This window comes from Myodes glareolus, chromosome 19 (assembly GCF_982192425.1).
Source record: "Myodes glareolus chromosome 19, mMyoGla1.1, whole genome shotgun sequence".
In the NCBI taxonomy this organism is placed as follows: Eukaryota; Metazoa; Chordata; class Mammalia; order Rodentia; family Cricetidae; genus Myodes; species Myodes glareolus.
In genome coordinates, this window is record NC_142044.1 from 43,810,449 (window position 1) to 43,830,234 (window position 19,786).

Genomic DNA, 19,786 nt, shown 5'->3' on the forward strand with positions numbered 1-19,786 from the left:
AGGACATTTTTTAGATAAGTACCATGTACCAAAATTAAATCAAGACCAAGTGAACAATTTAAATAGACCTATAAGTCACAAGGAAATTGAAGCTGTCATCAGAAACCTCCCAAAAAAAAAGGCCCAGGACCAGATGGTTTTCATGCAGAATTCTACCAGAACTTCCAAGAAGAGCTAATACCTATACTCCTTAATGTGTTTCACATAATAGAAACAGAAGAGTCATTGCCAAATTCTTTTCATGAAGCTACATTTACCCTGATACCAAAACCACAGAAAGACTCAACCAAAAAAGAGAACTACAAACCAATCTCACTCATGAACATCGATGCAAAAATTCTCGAAAAAATACTGTCAAACTGAATCCAAGAACACATAAAAAATCATTCATTATGATCAAGTAGGATTTATCCCAGAGATGCAGGACTGTTTCAACATATGCAAATCTATCAATGTAATCCATCATATAAATAAACTGAAAGAAAAAACCATATGATCATTTCATTAGATGCTGAAAAAGCATTTGACAAAATTCAACACCTCTTTATGATAAAGGTCTTAGAGAGATTAGGGATACAAGGATTATATCTAAGTATAAGAAAAAACAATATACAGCAAGCTGGCAGCTAACATCAAATTAAATGAAGAGAAACTTAAAGCCATGCCACTAAAATCAGGAACACAACAAGGCTGTCCACTCTCTCCATACCTCTTGAATACAGTGCTTGATGTTCTAGCAGTAGCAATAAGACAACATAAGGAGAAAAGGATGATTAGAATTGGAAAAGAAGTCAAACTTTTGTTATTTGCAAATGACATGATAGTATACATAAGTGACACCCAAAACTCTGCCAAAGAACTCCTACAGCTGATAAATACCTACAGTGATGTGGAAGGATACAAGATCAACTCAAACAAAAATCAGTAGCCTTCCTATACACAAAGGATAAAGAAGCAGAGAAGAAAATCAGAGAAACATCACCTTTCACGATAGCCACAAATAGCAGAAAGCATCTTGGGATAACAGTAACTAAGGAAGTAAAAGATCTATTTGACAAGAACTTTAAGGCTTTGAAGAAAGAAATTGAGGAGGATACCAGAAAATGGAAGGATCTCCTATGATCTTAGATTGGTAGATTCAACATAGTAAAAATGGCAATTCTACCAAAGGCAATCTATAAATTCAATGCAATCCCCATCAAAATCCCACCAAAATTCTTCACAGACCTTGAGAGAACAATAATCAACTTTATATGGAAAAGCAAAAAACCCAAGATAGCCAAAACAATCCTATAAAACAAAGGAACTTCCAGAGGTATTACCATCGTGACTTCAAACTCTATTACAGAGCTACAGTAATGAAAACAGCTTGCTACTGGCATAAAAACAGAGAAGTCGACCAATGGAATCGAAATGAGGACCCGGATATTAATCCACAAACCTATGAACACATGATTTTTGACAAAAATGCTAAAATTGTACAATAGAAGAAAGAAAACATCTTTAAATGGTGCTGGCAAAACTGGATGTCAACCTGTAGAAGAATGAAAATAGATCCATATCTATCACCATGCTCAAAACTCAAGTCCAAATGGATTAAAGACCTCAATATGAATCTGACCAAACTGAACCTGATAGAAGAGAAAGTTGGAAGTAGTCTACAACACATGCACACAAAAGAAGACTTTCTACCTATTGCCCCAGTAGCATTGACAATAAGAGCAACAATGAATAAATGGGACCTCCTGTAACTGAGAAGCTTCTGTAAAGCAAAGAACACTGTCATTAAGACAGAAAGGCAACCTACTGAATGGGAGATCTTCACCAACCCCGCATCAGACAAAGGCATGATATCCAAAATATATAAAGAACTCAAGAAACTAGACATTAAAATTCTGAATAACCCACTTAAAAATGGGGTACTGAACTGAACAGAGAATTCTCAACAGAAGAAGTTCAAATGGCCAAGAGACACTTAAGGTCATGTTCAACGTCCTTAGCAATCAGGGAAATGCAAATCAAAACAACTTTGAGATACCATCTTATAACTGTCAGAATGGCTAAAATCAAAAACACCGATGATAACCTATGCTGGAGAGGATGTGGAGTAAGGGGAACACTCATCCATTGTTGGTGGGAATGTAAACTTGTCCAACCACTTTGGAAATCAGTGTGGCAGTTTCTCAGGAAACTGGGAGTCAACCTACCTCAGGATCCAGAAATGCCATTCTTGGAAATATACCCAAGAGATGCCCAATTATACTACAAAAGCATTTGTTCAACTATGTTCATAGCAGCATTATTTGTAATAGAAAGAACCCGGAAATAGACTAGATGCCCCTCAGTGGAAGAATGGATAAAGAAAGTGTGGCACATATACACATTTGAGTACTACTCAGTGGTAAAAAAAAAAACAATGACATCTTGAATTTTGCATGCAAATGGATGAAATAGAAAATAATATACTGAATGAGATAACCCAGACCTAAAAAATGACTATAGTATGTACTCACTCATTGTGCATTCTAGCCATAAACAAAGGGCATTGAGCCTATAGTTCGTGATGCTAGAGAAGCTAAATAATAAGATGAACCCAAAGAAAAACATACATAGATTTTCCTGGAAATTGGAAGCAGACAAGATCACTGGGCAAAAGTTGGGAGCATGGGGGTGGGGGTGAAGTGGAGGGAAGGTGAGAAGGGGAGAAAGAAGGGAGAGGGGGAAGATTGGGGAGACCTCGAGAAAGTGGGATGGTTGAGATGGAGGAAGAACGAATATGGGAGCAAGGAAGAAGATATCTTAATTAAGGGAGTCATTTTAGGGTTGGAAAGAGACTTGGCTCTAGAAGGGTTCCCAGGTATCCAAGGGTATGTCCCCAACTAGGCCCTTCACTATCTATTAAGTCTGGAGATCTTAAACCATTATATGATGTTTCACCCAAGAATACTGATCCCTCATCCCCTCGAATGCTTACTCCTGAAGCCAAAGGAGCTCTAAAATTGCTCATGCAAAGTTTAGAACAGGTACATTTACAAAGGGTAGATTATGATAAGCCCATACAATTATTAGTGTGAACCTCTCACTTTGCACCAACTGGAGTTTTTTGGCAAATGGGACACATCATGTGGTTACACATGCCTGCCTCTCCTTCCAGAGTGGTCACTCCGTATTATGATTCAGTATTACAACTATTATGGAAAGATAGAAAATTGAGCACTCAAACTTTTGGCAAGCAACCTGATAGAGTAGTTGTTCCATATGATAAAGATCAGTTAACACATTTACAACAATAGAATGATGATTGGACTCTGTTCTACTGTCCTCAAAAGCTTAGATTGACAGTCATTATCCTCAACATGCTTTACTTAGTTTGTTTAAAAACCATCCCGTTATTTTTCCTCGTGTGGTGCATACTGTCCCTCTTGCTGGAGTGCGTACTGTATTCATGGATGGCTCCCCTAAAGGATATGCAGTTGTGGGATCGAACGCACAGATGTTTCGACAGCCAGTGGGAGATGTTTCTGCTCAAGCGACAGAATTAATTGCTTGTTCTAGCAGTGAGGATATATAATGAAGAACCTATGACTCTGTATACAGATAGTGTTTGTCTTTCTCAAATTATTGCTCCTTTAGAAACAGCATCCTATATTCCTCCCACTTCCCGTATTCAACAGCAGCCATGCTGTTTACAATATTTGCTATGATGTAGGCATGATCCTATTTAAGGGAGCCACATTAAAGGACATACCTTGCTTCCTGGACCATTGGAAGAGGGTAATCATCTTGAAGATCAACATACCCGGATGCTTTTAGTAGTCCTGAGGAAAAGAATCTGAAACTTCATAAAAAATTATCATTTAAATGCTTGTTATTTGCAGCATCATATTGGATACTCTAAGGACACTGCCTTGCAAGTTTCCACTCAATGCCCAGACTGTGCCCTGTATCATAATACACCACACCTTGGAGTTAATACTCGGGGACTAAAGCCTAATGACATTTTGCAGATGGATGTCACTCACCTTCCCACTGCTGGTTCATTGAAATATATGCATGTTTCTCTAGATACTTATTCTAAAGTAGTTTTTGCTTCCTTACATACTGGGGAATACATTAAGAATGTTTTGGCCCATTACTTAGTGACTTTTGCATATATGGGGATCCCCTAATATATACAAAACAGATAATTGACCAGCTATTACTAGTGCCAGATTTCAAATGTTTTGTAAAGACTGTGACATCATACACAAAACTGGGATTCCCTATAATCCTGCAGAACAAGCTATTGTGGAACGGGTAAATATGACTCTAAAACAATATTTTGCAAAAATAAAAAGAGGGGAGTATATATCCTCCTCTACACTCAATTAGCCTCTATTTTATTTATTCTAAAATTTTTAACAATTGATAGTCAAGGACTAGCAATGGAATGGTACTGGCAGCAAAAATCATAATTGTTAGGCCTGGTGCAATGCAAAGATCTAGTCACAGGCCAGTGGAAGGGGCTAACTCCCTTTTTGGCCAGGGTGAGTGAGCGGTGGGTGTTTTCTCTCTAGGATCCAACAAACCCATCTGAATACCAGAGAGGTGTGTCCTTCCAATAGAGAAATGATCCTTTGGGTATTCTTCATGATGATCATTTGCCTACCAACTCCCAGTTGTACCAAGCAGACGGTATGGAACCTGGTAAAGAACCTGCCCATACTGATGCCAGTGAGTAAGTCTAGCCCATTACTTCCATCCTTTTAGGCCACCAGCTTTTCCACAGGCACTGCCTCTGGTAATGTGAATCATTGTGTAGTGTTAGCAATGCATCCATAGCTGATTTTCCGAATAATGCCACACCCAGTAAAATGGTGGGACTAAAAGAGATATGGTACCCATTATTTTAATTTAAAAGAAGGATTGCTTTGGGGCCAGTGCATCACACAAAATCTGGATTTGCTTAGAGGTAGTAATGATATGTGGTGGTACCGCCACCGACCTGAAGAAAAGAATTCTCATACCTCTAATGCTACAGAAAGGTCTTGCTTTTAATGCTACTACAAAATATAATCAAACTGATATATTTGAAACATCCTTAAAGGTTAATTATACTTCGGGTCGTAATTTCACCATTCAGTCTCAGGCCTGCATATAGCTCCATTTTTCTTCATTTTATGGAAATGTTCTATTGGGGAGAAGGATTTGCTAAATTGTTCTTCCAGAAACTGCAGTCTTAGCAATTGTTGGGATGAATCCGCAAAAGCACTTTTAGTTCGAGTACTGGCGTTGATCCCATTGCCAATAGAGGAAGATCGATCCCGGACAGAAATCACCTTGTATCAAGAGAAACAGGGCTTTGGCATAACTGCCGCCATGGTGGCCATTATCTCCGTCTCGGCTACTGCTGCCACTGTTGCTGGACTGGCCATGTCGCAGACATCGGTGGTGGCTGAAACTGTGGACAAGTTGGTGGGTCAAGTTAGCGAGGAGCTACAAACTCAAAATGTTCTTAATGTTCAAATAAAGCTAGGCATGCTAAATTCAAATCAGCAAACTGCCGTACTGCAGGAATAAATTGATGCCCCCTTTGGTTGACACAACAAATGTCTTGTTATCATAGTGTGTGTGTTATACCTTCTATTGTATAGAATGTTTCTGCCATGGTATTGCAACTTAATCGACTATTCAACTGTCACATCAAATTTATGACTTGAACAGTACTAGAGCACCTCCTGTATCTGCAGAGGGATGGCGGAATGCTATGGCCCAGATAGGGGGTTGGGTACAGCAATGATCGGGAATACTCTCCTTGGATCTATTTGGTCTTTTGGGCTTGGGCCTTTGTTTTTGGGTACTATGCAAATTCATGCGGTCCATTCAGACCTAGAAGATGGTCACCCAGCAGGTGTTACTTGGTCTATCCTCTGGTAATCCTGAAGTACCTCAAGTCTGGCTACAAATGCTGCAGAAACTCTGAAAATTTTCCCATAACGGGCAACTTCTACAGGTAGACGCCCACCTAAGACTGGGAAGAGGCCTCCCAATGATGGGTAAGGGTCTCCTATCCTGAGATGGCCTAAGACAGGAAGTCTTCATTTTATTTTACAGTTATGGAGGAGATGTTGGGATCTCTTAGTCTGGCCTCTGCCCTCCTCCTCCCCCACTGGTGACCTTTTGCTCTTTTGTACCAAGCTTCCGAAAACAGCCCTAGTTCCATGTTTTGAGTTGTTTACCCAGGCCTAGCTTCCTGGAAACATGTTGCCCCTGCCCTGACCTCCTGGTCCTATGATGAGTCTACCACCTGGCTGGACCTGATATCTCTTTTGGGTCGGTTATAAAAACCTCCCTTATGCTGTAAATAAAGGGCTTTGAGTTCCAGGACTTCAGGTTCTAGCTTCATTCAGTTGGTGTGATGTCTCTTGAATCCTGACATCTCTTGGTTCCAGGCTGTGCAGGCATGGCACTCAGTGATGCCTTCATCCATGTGTAGTCCTCAGATGAGCTTTGTCATTCAACCCCATCCTTCACTGCATGGAGCTGCGATCTGCCTGTCAGGTGCACCCGGCAACACTTAAACAATTAGCCCAGCAGGACAGCCAAGCAGACAGCTGAGCTGAAAGTCCTAACTCTATAGTAAATAAGGCCTGGCCCCTAGACCAATGGAACCTGGGTATAGAGTAGGTGTAAGAGTGCTGGTCCCACCTCTGGACACTGTGTCCAAGGCTAGGTAAGCCCAACTCACTTTCAAGGTGGTGCGAAGTCCCAGAATTCCAAAGTGATGCCCATTTTCCTCCAGCCGACAGTCACTTGCCTGTTAGGAGAAAAGTACAGTTCTAATAAAACTCCCTATAGTGAGGCCTCTTCACAAACACAGTAACCAGAGCTAGACCCAGTGTGACTGTGTCTTTTCTGATGGGAAGAATCCCGGGATAAATGAAAGCGGCAAACACAACCACAGGGAGCAGAGGGAGATGAAGGATGGGAAGAAGCTCTCTTGTCTTCACATGGAGAAATATTTCACTAGGACCAGAAACATAAAGAAATAGAGAGATAAATGAGTTCTGCTGAGATATTTCCCTGCAGACTGGTCCACAGGGTCTGCACATTCATAGGCAGCTTGCACATGGAATTGGCTCATGATCACCTCAGACGAGGATGCCGGGAAAGACCAGCCCTGGACCATATTCCCTTGAAAACTATAGTTTCCTGGGGGAGAAACCTGTGGGAGATGGCTTACCTCCTCTTCTGCTGGACAGAGACCCTATATGCTGGGTAAGTGGGCACCCTGCCATCTGGAATTCCCACAGAGCTCCTGCTTCTGAGTCTCAGGCCACACTTGCAATCTCCACCCGGTGTCTCCTGATGTACAGAGCTCATCACTTTAAACAGGAAGGACCCGTGAGAGGGGCTCTAAGGGAATCTGGAACGAGCAGCACTCAGTCTCCACTCTCCTTACCCACTGAGCTACCCTCTCCCCATGGCTCCTTCTCCCCAGTCTCTTCCACCCCATCCACATTCCTCCCTCTGCAAACTCTTTCCTGCTGCCTCTGCAGCCTCTGTCTCTCATCCTCTGGTCACCATCTCCAGCTCAACTATGTCACTTTACTTAGAAGCCGGGAGAAGTGTTGGTCTGGAGATTTAGATGTCAGACTTGGAAATTTACTAACACAGATGGGTAAACAAATTAATGCACCAGTTGCAAAAGACAAATGACAGTTTCAAGTACAAAAAAAAAGGATGAAATAAAAAAATTGATGACATAACTTAGTGAAGATATGGGACAAAGAGCACATGCTCAGCAGCAAGAGAAAATTTGATATTTTCCAGAATTGATGTCTGTCCTAATATTTCTGCATTATGTGTGACAAACAAGTCCCAAAAGCCAAAGAGGTCTGTTTTCTCTCATATGGAAAGTCTGGAGGTCTGTAGGGGCCAGAACATGAATGACAGAACACTGAGGACATGGAGCAGGACAGTAGTCCCCAAGAGATGGTCCACAATGTTAAGAAGGGGAATGATCATCTCTACCCTCACGGAGAATCCAGCGTGTGCTTCAGAGTCCTAGTTGGTTCAGTATCAGGACTCCGGCAGCTCTGGGATCCCCATTAGCCAGCAAGAATGAAGATGGTTCAATGGCCAAAAAACCAACCCAAACTGGTTTTGACACGCAAAGAAATCAATGGGACATCCATGAGCAAGTCCAGCCGTGGAAACCAGCAGCCAAGTGGACTCTCTCTGTGTGTTTGATGAGTAGGGCTGGAAGCTCCTATCTAGAAATTGTGGCTTCATGCGCTGCCTCTAGCACTGGTGTCCTTAGAGTGAAAGCTCTGACTTCAAATCACAAGACAGGAGCCCAGTGTCTCAGTGACAAACCTTGAGTCCTCAGCCTTGTTCTCAAGGCCCAAATGGAGAGAACTCAGTCAGTCACACCAGGAAACTGATCCGGATTCTGCTGATTGGTCAGTATGAAGTCATATGACTTGTTCTGAGATTTCAGTTGTACATTCTGTAAAAACATGGTTGGTGCATAGAATTTAATATTCTGTGCCTTGATTCCAAGGATGTATCAGCAATGGCACATGTCCCCAGCCTACTGCCTTGTGTCCACACAAGAACTCCTGATGACACTCCTTACCTCCAAGTTTCCGTTCATGCTGGACATAGACTTCTATTCTGAAGGTTAGGCTTGGAGTTTGCCCCCTGTTCCTAGTCCATCCTAGATGAAAGTACCTTCAGTTCAGTCCTGACCCTGTCAAGATGAAAAAAGCACAGAACTGTTACGATTCTGCATGAACTGTTTGGAGGAACTTACCATTGACGCCATACAGCTGATGAAGCCAGGCATGGCAGTGTACATCTGTGATCGCAGCACTCAGGAGGCAGGGGTGCATGGTCAATCTCTATGGGTTTGAGATCTGCGTGCTCTACAGAAAGAGTCTCAGTTAGCCAGGGCTATAAGTGAAATTCAGTCGCAAAACATAAAATATAAAATGCGGATTCAGGAAATTTCCCTATCTCATTTGCAGAATTCAACAGAACACTCAACTATTTCACAGTCCTGGCTTCACTGATAAGCAACAGAAACAAGTCCTGACCCCAGTTGATGCCCATAAATTAAAGTAACTCTCACCCCCTAATCAAGCTGCTTTTTGTTCTCTGAATGTTTTGTTCTGGGACTCACCAGATGGTCAGGGTTCTAGAAAGTATGTGACCGCACAAGCTGGCTGTTGTCCTGCTGGGATGAAGATCAGGTCAAACCTTCAATATTCACCAGAGTTTGCTAAAAGTTCAGATGGTCAGAATGGAAGCCGGATGCCAAGTACAACAGAGAAGATGGTTCCTCCCTTGCCACACCTCCAGTCTCTCAGCTTCCCATTGCTCTTCCGTCAAGTGAGTCAATGATAACTTTCCCTCTGTGTTAGGGGTCTGGCAGAGGCCACCTCATGGGATCCTTTTCTTCATGACATCAGGACCAGGCTTCAGAAACTCCTCTTCTACCACACACAGATACTCACTGCACTCAATCTTACCTTCAGGGGATGATGCACACAGATAGGGCCCTGGATTACCCACTGAGTTCGGTTCCCCTTGGCATCTCAGCAAGCTGCTCCCTACCTGGAAGGTGTCCTGGAAAACAGTTCAGATCCCACACTCACCAGTGTTCACACTGCACCACTGGCTGTCACCAGGAGCTCCATGACGACCAAGGTTTCCTTGTACACATGCTCCTATGGTGGGCATTGGTCATAGAGAAGTCCCCTTGAGGGGACAGAACTCAAAGTCAGGCTTGACATGACGTACTTACATTCCCACGCTGGAGCAGAACAATGGTAATGTGAGGTCTAATGCAAGTTATAAATCCCTCTGTGAGAAGGGAAAATGATGCCAGATTCTTGGATCAGGCGATCAGAGGCAACATGGAAAGCCTGGATGAAGGAGCCTGTGAGGACAAAGACACAGATGTCATCAGACCTGCCGTAGGCCATGTCAGATAGGACCGGGGGAGGACTCCAATTATGATGGAGCACCCTTCTGTCCTGAGAAACCCTCCATCAGTAGCCCCGGTCAAAAGGCCTCAAGACCGCCTCACACTTTTCTACCTTGACAAAGCCAGAAACCTTCAGAGCAGAGACTTTCCTCCTCATGGCTGGCAAGAAACCACAGTTCCCACTCTGCTCTGCGGGAGACATTTGTTCCTGGTCTTACTTCTTCAAGACCCCTGCCCAGCAAAACCTTCTTTTCTCCTGATTCATATCCAGGTCAGCTCCTCAGGACAGACTCTAGCCCTCTCTCTACAGGTCCTCTCATTTCCTCTTTGCCTCTCCACCTCCCTTTCCCCTGGTCCTCCCCATTACTCCCTCCCCCCACTGTGTTTATGCTTCCTGCAGTTCTTCCTAAAGACAGTCAGAAAGCAGTTTGGAGGAGATGGAGAGATCACAGGGGACTGAGACTGAATCCTGTGTGCAACTCTCTCCTGTCGACAGAGGCCGGGTATTAGATGCTGGGGAAGCTTGGTCCCACAGGATCCATGAAACAAGGGAGGGAGGCCTTTAGTGTTGATGCTGCATGTGACTACTCAGGGATGTCCCAAAACAGTGCAGGGCAGCAGTGAGGTGGAACTGAGACTCTATAATGGGAAGATGGACACCAGAACCTGTAGCCCTGACATATCATCACACAGGACACAGAATTCTGACCTGATCCTTCCAGTTACATTTCAAGCAGTATTTCAAATAGGTCATCTCACTCTCCTGGTGTGGGAGAATTGTCTGTATTCTGTCAATCATATTTTAATAAAACGCTGATTGGCCAGGCAGGCAGTATAGGCAGAGAAGCCAGACAGGAAGTAGGGGTGGAGCAAAGAGACTGGGAGTATTCTGGCAAGCAGGAAGCTCCCTCCACAGTTCTTCCCAGACCACCGGAGAGGAAAGAGGTAAGCTGCCCTGCTGGAAAAGGTACTGAGCCATATGGCTAACATAGATAATGATAATGGGTTAATATAAGTTACAAGGACTAATAAGAAGCCTGACCTAATGGGCCAAACAGCTTTAAAATCTTATGGAGTCCTGTGTGTGATTTTCCTTGGGGTATGCAGCTGTGGGGTACTGGGCAGGACAGATACCCAAGCCAACCAGCCCTCATGTTACACTCTCCCTCAATAAAAACCAAGGGAATAATCAAAGTCCCTCTCAAGTGACTTTGCAGACAGGACTTGCTCTGCACTGAAGAAGATGGAAATCCACTGACCAATAGGCCTCCCTTTTCTTCTGCCACATCCTAGCTCACTAGGAAAGATCAGGATGAAATTTCCAAGGCAGCATCCTACATGTAAGCCTTGACACATGCTGGACCCATCAGGGGAGGCCCTCTCATGCTCATTGCTGGTTGTTCCTAGACCCTCCCTATATGCTCTTCAGGGGAGGCTTCTTCCTGCTCTAGCATGTCCAGAGACACTGTAACACTGTAACAGGTGTAAAGAGAGTACACCCATCTCATTCATGTTATTTGCTGACAGGAAGTTCCTCAGGACAGACTGTATTCCTTGTCCTACACCACCTCTCATTTCCCCTTTTCCTGTCTCAATCCAGTTTTCCAGTTAGTCCCTTTATCTCCTTTCACCCGTCTCCCTCCTCCAGAGACTTACACAGGTCTCGCCGTCCTTTCCAGAAGACAGTCACAGATTAAGTTGGAGAGATTAGAGTTATCAAGATGAAAGCAGCCCAGATTGGTATAAAGGCATTCCTGGTTGTAGAGTCAGCTGTTTACATGCAGTGTGAGTCATCCTGCAAGCACAACCAGAGCTAGGGAAGTAGAGGGTCCTTGGGATGCTGTGCTTATGACCACCTCTTCCTACAACAGCAGTGCTGGAGCTGGAAGAAGCTGAAGGGGAAGCAAACTCGCAGCTGATTCCCAATAACTGGAGGATGGATGCAGGAGTCTGTTGCCTGGGTTGGAGGGACTTGGCACTCTGGAGACCTGTCCTGGCCCCCTTCATTGGCAGTCACTCCTCACCAGGGCTGGAATTCTATTAGGCCATCTCAACTTCCACACTTCAAAGCAGAAAGAAACATTAAAGCATTCCTGTTAGTAACTGACAGAGAAATGTTTGTTGCTATAGATACCTACCAATTCCTCCATTCTGAGAAATTCCTCCAAAATCCCCTCCCTTCCTTCCCACCCTGTGGTCCACATGCTATGCTATCTGTTTTTGGCTCAGCATTGCAGGTATTTACATGAACAGGAAACTGTGAAACTGTATCATCTAACATACTAGACATCTTAGTATCTGTGCCTTCTATGGGGTTCAACTTGTCGTTAATAAATGATATTGAAATAACATTGTGAAAATACAAGTGAGGAATCGTTCTGGGTGACCAAACGAACTGCACTCCACGTAGGTCTCCACTGTCATCTCTTTTCTGTGAAGCCCCTGACACAAGGATTCAGGACTCACCGTGGTGTGGGCAGGCGACGGCGGCAGCAGCAGCAGCAGCACAGTGCCCTCAGTGCCTGGGAAATTCGTTTCCTCACCAGTTTCCAGCCTCGGAATGGCCTGGATCCAGATGTTGTGGGTGCCACCTGGGACTGGTCACTGGGAATGGCTTCACCCGTGGATGGTTCCTCTGTGAAGCCCATGTTCACAAACCCGGTGAAAGTTCCATCCAGAGTTGATTCCGGGTAGCAGAGATTGCCAGGCAGACAGTCAACTGAATTCCTGTTGACTGCAGTGTTCTCTGGAGTAGAGTTGATGACATCAGCCATAAAGGCATCTTTTTCTGGGACTGTGTTACCTGAACACGGCATCACTTCCAGGCTGCAGGATCTCTTGAGTGTGGTACAGCTTCTGCATCTCTTGACACTTTCATCCAAACCTTCTTTGTGAAAGTGACTCTTCCCAGTAGGAAGAGCTGGTTCACTAGCACTTCTCTTCAAGGTTACAGGTAGGCAAAGGGGAGCTGCATGGGTCACATTTAACCAGGTCTTATTTTGCATATGGCTATCTCCACAGCTCAGTTTGTATTTGATTATATTCATGGTGGCTGTTAAGTTATTTGGCTGCCTGTGCTTTAGGGATGAAACAATCTCTTCACAGGTATAGCCGATAGTACACATAGTATCCACGACCCTGGGAAGGAGTTCCTTAGTGGCAGGTGGCACATGCTCTTGAATGGGGCCCAGCCATGGTCGTTCCACAAGCTGGCAGATTGTTATTCTGTACCAGGTGGGGACCATGAGTAATCTCGCAATTATAATATGGCAGGGTTTTGATAAATGGTAAGGAATGGGACACATTGTGGTGGTAATGAGCCTGTGCATAGCCTCCAGGGTGGTTTCTACATATGGAAAATGCCCCGTGACCAGGGTGTATAGGACGATGCCCAGGCTCCACATATCACCTGCCAGTCCATCATACGGTTTCTTTGCCAAGATCTCCGGAGCCCAATAGAGCAAGGAGCCACAGATCTCCTCCAACATCTGCCCCTCTGTGATTTCAATCGCCATACCAAAGTCACAAAGCTTTGCATTGCCTGCTGCATCGACTAGGATGTTTTCTAATTTAATGTCTCGATGTGCGATGTGTCTCTGGTGAAGGAAGTGAACTGCTGATACAACCTGCCGGAAAATCGCTCTGGCCTCCTCCTCCTTTAGACAGCCCAGTGCCCTGAGGCAGCTCTCCAGGTCTTCTCCTGCCACATACTCCATGATCACGTACGTGGTTGTCAGGGTGTCGATCATGTGAAAAAATCGAACAATGTTCCTGTGTTCTAAAGACTGAAGGATGTTTACTTCAGTGCTGATGTCAGCCACACTGTTGGTGTTTTTCTCAAGGACCTTGACAGCCACTCGTGTTTGAGTGGGCAGGTGGCAGGCCAGCTTCACCTCCCCGAATGCACCACAACCTAGGGATAGTAAGATCTTGAAATCCTGTTCAAGAATATCCTCTTCTATGCTGCTGGCCATGGTGTTTTGATCAATTTCAACCACTTTATCTTGTGGTAAATTTCAGAGTCACACAATGCTTAAAAAAAAATCAGTGCAGTTTTAGGCAGGAAGTTTATAGCTTTCAGTTCTCTGTCCTGAAATCTGACATCCCCAATGAGCTAACGATGCTCTTCAAGAATATAAACACACTAGAGGAACCCAAATCCACAGCAGTAGATGAGGAGTCATAGGAAAGTTCAGAGTAGGAATCAGTGAAGTGGGCTTCAAAGGAAAACCCTGAGATCCCTGAAGGGGAGGGGGAGATATTTTCAAGACTATGTCACAGTGCAAACCCCTCCTAAACACCGATCAGGAGAGAGCAGACACAAATTACTTTATAGAAAATCGATCTTGTAACCTATAGAACTACTGTTCATAGGGTCTTTCAGAGATGCTACAGTTTTGTACATCAGGATTTTAGAAAATATGAAAGACATTCCTAGGCTTGTGTGACTATTGAATTAAGATAAAATAAAACACAAACCCATGCCTTGTAAGCAACAAGTCTGACTGGCAATGAAAACAGGTCCAAACAAGGCAGAGACCAATCTCATGGATTCCCTAAATCATTCAAAACTTTCCGGAAGAATGAAGACCAGGGTCAGAGAACATACTTCCAGAAAGAGAAAACAAAGGAAGACATCAGAACTCATCCCTGTGTCAGTGTTACCCCAATCCCACCACCAAATGAGCTCAATGAATAGAGCAAGTGTAGGCTCCTTTCCTTGATGAACATAGATGTGAAATCCGTAATGACAGTCCTTGATACTGCACTTCCATCTCAGCAAGACACTATAGAGTCAGAATGGCCTCACCCAGGAGTGAAGTAACATTTGAAACAAACTAATTAATCAACAGCACAGCACAGCAAGAGACTGTGGGGAAAGGTCCACACCCAGCACAGGGACTACTGACCGGTTGTGTTATAACCAAAGAGCTAACACTAGATATAGTTTTCCCTGGAACAATGCAGGTCCACAAACATAAGTAGGATCTACTTTGTCTCCTCTGTCTCTTCTGGATCATGAGGAAGGTAGGGGCTGAGCTTTTTTAAAGTCACAGAATCAGACACAACGATGTAGCGAGGCACTGAAACAGTGCAGGGAAATATGAACAAAGTACAGTACAGGCATGTATGGAATCTGTAGCATGCAATTGCTTCTTTGTAATGTGTATAAATTATATGTGTATCAGTGAAATATATATAATATGTGACTATTATAAGTATATAATATAATTGATTCTTAAAATAAACTAGCATAGTTCTATATTATAATACTATAATTGACTTATAGTATTATATGCCCAGTGTTTATAAGTAATATAATATGTAGCATATATCATAAATAATATATTCCATACTGTATATTATATAATTAGAATAACAAAATTATATGTTAAATATTGCATAACATATAACATATATTTGTGTATATAGCATACAATATGTAATATATAGTATACAATTGTTATCTCTAATAAATAGGAAAATGTGTTTTACATAAGAATAAAGAAACCAATGGGAATAAAAGACTGACTTTTCAAAACTGAGAATTGGGTAATCTTCAATGATGAATGAGATAATATAAGCACAATATACCCCTGGAACAAAGGCAAATATTTTAATATAATCTTAATTTTTTGTGCCACAGTCAGTTGAGATTGCTAGGGAGCCTGCCCTTTTCTTTAGGGAAACAGAGGAACAGTGAATCGGGAAGACAGAGAAGGTGTGGGGCAAATGGGAGAAGTGGAGTGACAGAAAGATGCAGTCAGGATATAATGCAGGAAAGAAGAATAAATGAAAAGCAAAAGGAAAAAGCTTAAATATACAAATAAAGCAGCAAACCTAAAGCCCAGGATGTAAACCACCAAACTGGAAATAATCTTCTACAGTTTCAACAACAGCAACAATGATCTGCACGTAGTTCATAAAACCCAGGAAGTGACACTTTCACACTCTTTCCATAAAGGAAGGATTACCCTAATTCTCAAACCATATAAGACATTTTTAAAAGATCCTAGTATCAGGCAATGTCATTGTTAACAGACTGAAAAATCCCGAATGAGAGTAATAGATAGCTCACATCAGTTCAACACTGTATTAATAAGACTGTACTTCATGATCAATATGCCTTTAACCAGGAACACTAAGGATTAGTCCACAGGTACAAATTGTCAAATAGCATAACATACTAAGCCCTATGATCAGACATCAATGGAATGAAATGTCTGTTTCTGGAAATAGCTTGGAACTAAAGAAAGTTACTGCAAATATATCAATTTCACAAACAAAAGTTTCCCATAGACTTTGTTTCCCACAGATCATGAGCAGGCAGGGGAGAGCCTTTGTATAATTGAAGGTACTTGTCAAATTCAATGGGTGGTAAAGTGAGATATAGCAGATAAATATGATCAAAATAGACCATAGCCAGATATCAAAATTATGATCATATTCCTCATCCTATACAGTTAATGTATAGCACTAAATTTATAAAATGCAGGAGAACACACCCAAAAATGACAAAGAAAAGAAGTTGATAAAAGAAAAATAATTTGAAATGAAGAAAAAGAAAGTAAAGGAAAATATTAAAACTCAAACCAATAATGTAACTATATAAATAAATGACAAATACCAAGAGCCCAAACTGAAAATTGGGAGACAAACTCACTATGTCCAGTTACAACAGGTTTTGGAATAGACCAAGTATATGAGAAAAAAATGGAGTCCAACTGCTCTCCCAACAACCGACTGCTTCACTGCAGTACAGAGACAACCAGTACAGGCAGTGAGTTATTACTGGCTAATATCAAGAACTCCATGTGATGTCACATGCAATGGACCAATCAAAGCTCAGTTTTAAAAAACACAGTTGTTTTTGAAAAATATTTTTCAGTTCACATTCTTTCTCCCAAGGACAAATGTCCTTAGCAGAGAGGGCTGCTATCCATCCTCAACCCACCCTTTACTTTCCCAGGAGTCAAGATAGAGTCATTGCTGTCACAGTCACACATTGATCATATTGCTCTCACCCACCCCTGAATAAAATCAATGAACTTTTCAAGTAGCCTAAATTCCAGATCCCATCCTCTGTCATGTAACTTAGGTCTCATATTAACCAATGCTGACTCTGGGTGTTGCAGCAACTCTCTTTTTCATAGAAACCTTGAAATTCATGGAGACTTACATTGTTGGGTTGAAATAAAACTTCAGATACCTACTGAGTGTCAATCATTACTAACAATGTTTTGTCTCAAGGGAAGATATGCCCTAGCTACACTGTCCTTCTCTAACCTCTGGCCATTCCCTCTCTCACCTGCTATAAAAAGAAAATAAATCCAGGAAGGAGTGGAATAATAAAACAAACAAAAAATAAGTCTAGGAAATAAAACTAGACAAAACACTATGAAATTATTGAGCATCAAGAAAGATTTTAGAGTGACCAAGACAATTCACTGATGGATTCTATAATCTTAACTTTGAATAGCAATGTTCTCCAAATATTTCAGTAGCCTATCAACATGAGGGAAGGAATATTTTCAAATTTTTTATAAAGGATGCATTACCCTTATTCTCAAACAAAGTAAATAAAACTTAAAAAGAACCCAGTATGAGGCAAAGCAATTTACTAACACAGATTAGAACACATTTAATGAGAAATAATTTTTAATGAGAGGTAGCTCACACCAAGTTCAGCACCACGTTAATAAGACCATATTTTATGTTCAAGATGTCTTCTTGCAGGAACATTAGGATTCGTCCACACATACAAACTCATAGCAGAGGATACATACAATGTTATAGGTAAGTCCTATAATCAGACATCAAAAGAATGAAATGCCTTTTCAGGAAAAACTTGGGAAAAGAGAAAGTGTCACTTCAAATATTCCAGTTCCACAAACACAAGTGTCACATTTTGTTTCCTAGGGGTCATGAACAAGCAGGGGGAACAACCTTTCTTCATTTGAAAGTTCTTGCCACACTCACATGGTGGGTAAGTGAAATGGGGCAGGTAAATATGATCAAAATGCAATACAGGCAGATACAGGAAGTCATCAAAACCAATTAATATGTACCAATAAATATGTAAATCACACAAGACCATAGGAAAAATGATAAAGAAAAGAAGTTAATGAAAAGAAAACTGGTTGAAATGAGAAAGAACTTAAGGCAAAATCAAACTCAAAACCAATGAGGTAAGGATAGATAGATAGATAGATAGATAGATAGATAGATAGATAGATAGATAGATGATAGATAGATAGATACCACATGACAAAAGCCTAGACTGAAACATGGGAAATATACTCACTGTGTCGAGATCCTCCAGGTTTTGAAAAGTCCAAATCTGGGAGAAACAACTGAATCCAACTGCTCACCCTGCAGCACCCAACTGCTTCTCTGAAGAGCAGGGATAAACCCCGATGTTAGGTGGCACCCTTCTATTGGCTGATGTCTAGCTTACCTCACTTAGAATCCATGTGATGTCACATGCAATGGTCCAATCAGGGCTTGGCAAAAATACATAGTGACTTTTAAATATTTTTTTCTCTTATATTCTTTTCTCCAATCACTATAATGTGAGTTTGAGGCCAGACTGGTCTAAAAGAGCTAGTTCTAAACAGGTTCTAAACTACAGCGAAACCCTGACTCAAAAAATTAAAAAAAAACAAAAGGAAGTAGGGATTGTGTAACCTTAGATTTATAGAAAATTAAGTCCACGTAATGGGAGTGACTAATGGCACGGACATCAGCAGGAAAGTACAGTTAGTTCTATGGCATAGGAATCTCAATATTCTCCTGACATGCCCCTGTCCTCTCCAAGGAGCATTAGTGCAATCTAAAACATGTTTCTATAGTCAGTCAGTGTCCACTTACATTTTAGGTGACATGACAGATAGAGTTAAAAAGTGACTCAATCTATTTCCACATCCCAAGGCCGTCTCAATCCATGACACGTTAGTTGTGAGTTCTCAGTGGATTTTAGCAAGAAAGACCTGATATGACAGATTGTGGGACCATAGATCATCCCCTAAATGACCCTGCTCTGTCCACTCACTCTCTCCAGCAGAACATTTCTTTCTCCTCTTCCTCCATCTCTGCACAGTCCCTCATCCTGGAGTTCGTTCATGCAGATAGCTGTGCTGTTGCATTCACCAAGTCTGGCACCTGGATATCTACCTACATGGTTTCTTACGCCTCCAGCCCCTGATGCAACCTGGAACCATCAGCATTGCTTCCTCTCAGAAGCACCAGCATTCTCCACAGCAGACTCCCCTGTTCTCTTCTTAGCGTCCAACAGTACTTGGGGTCAAAGTCTACTACCTGGACCAATCTCTTGTCTCTAAGCTCAATGACTGTTGAATGGTTCTCTTTTTCTGCTAACAGAAAGAACAGCAAGAAAGGCTGGGTTCCAGGGACCAACTGAACATTCCATGCAGAAAGGCATCATCTCACATGTCTGTCTTTCGGATTTGATGGCCATCCCTGTTACATGCCACAACATTATACTGTAGCTAATTGCTCAGCCACCATTTTCGAGTGACTTATCAGACCCAAGTGCTCTGATAAAAGTTAAACTAAAAGGCAAGACTTTTTATCATTATTGCTGTGTGAATAAAGTGGCTGTCTTTTTCTGTAGATTTTCTCTGTACTTGACTCCTTTTCTGTTACATATTTGGGAATTAATTCCCACGATTCAGAATTGTTTCATGAAAAAATTTTCCCACTGCCAGGCCTTCATTCCTCTCTCCTAAGTAAACACAGATCTGCGTTCCTACAATTATCTTTATCAGCAGGAACTTTGTCAGTGCTTAGGGT

General features: G+C 42.2%; 2 protein-coding genes across 5 annotated transcripts in view; both read right to left on the reverse strand.

Annotated features, from left to right (window-relative positions):
* Nucleotides 1-19,786, reverse strand: part of LOC148118970 (histone acetyltransferase p300-like) — a 95,316-nt gene that overhangs the window by 15,142 nt on the left and 60,388 nt on the right. The window lies entirely within an intron of this gene.
* LOC146890958 (putative sperm motility kinase W) lies at nucleotides 4,904-18,389 on the reverse strand. Of its 4 annotated transcripts, XM_087899080.1 has the most exons (10): nucleotides 18,279-18,389; nucleotides 12,440-14,005; nucleotides 11,630-12,035; nucleotides 9,791-9,925; nucleotides 9,167-9,612; nucleotides 8,621-8,909; nucleotides 8,359-8,491; nucleotides 7,223-7,405; nucleotides 6,728-6,796; nucleotides 4,904-5,440 (listed from the first exon to the last, which is right to left on the reverse strand). In XM_087899080.1, the coding sequence occupies exons 2-3, from the start codon at nucleotides 13,945-13,947 to the stop codon at nucleotides 12,014-12,016; spliced, it is 1,530 nt and encodes a 509-aa protein (XP_087755206.1). In that variant the 5' UTR covers nucleotides 13,948-14,005; nucleotides 18,279-18,389; the 3' UTR covers nucleotides 4,904-5,440; nucleotides 6,728-6,796; nucleotides 7,223-7,405; nucleotides 8,359-8,491; nucleotides 8,621-8,909; nucleotides 9,167-9,612; nucleotides 9,791-9,925; nucleotides 11,630-12,013. The 4 variants fall into 4 exon arrangements, with proteins under 4 accessions (XP_087755206.1, XP_087755205.1, XP_087755204.1 ...); XM_087899079.1 differs by having other exon boundaries at nucleotides 7,223-7,364; nucleotides 8,621-9,612; XM_087899078.1 differs by having other exon boundaries at nucleotides 8,621-9,612.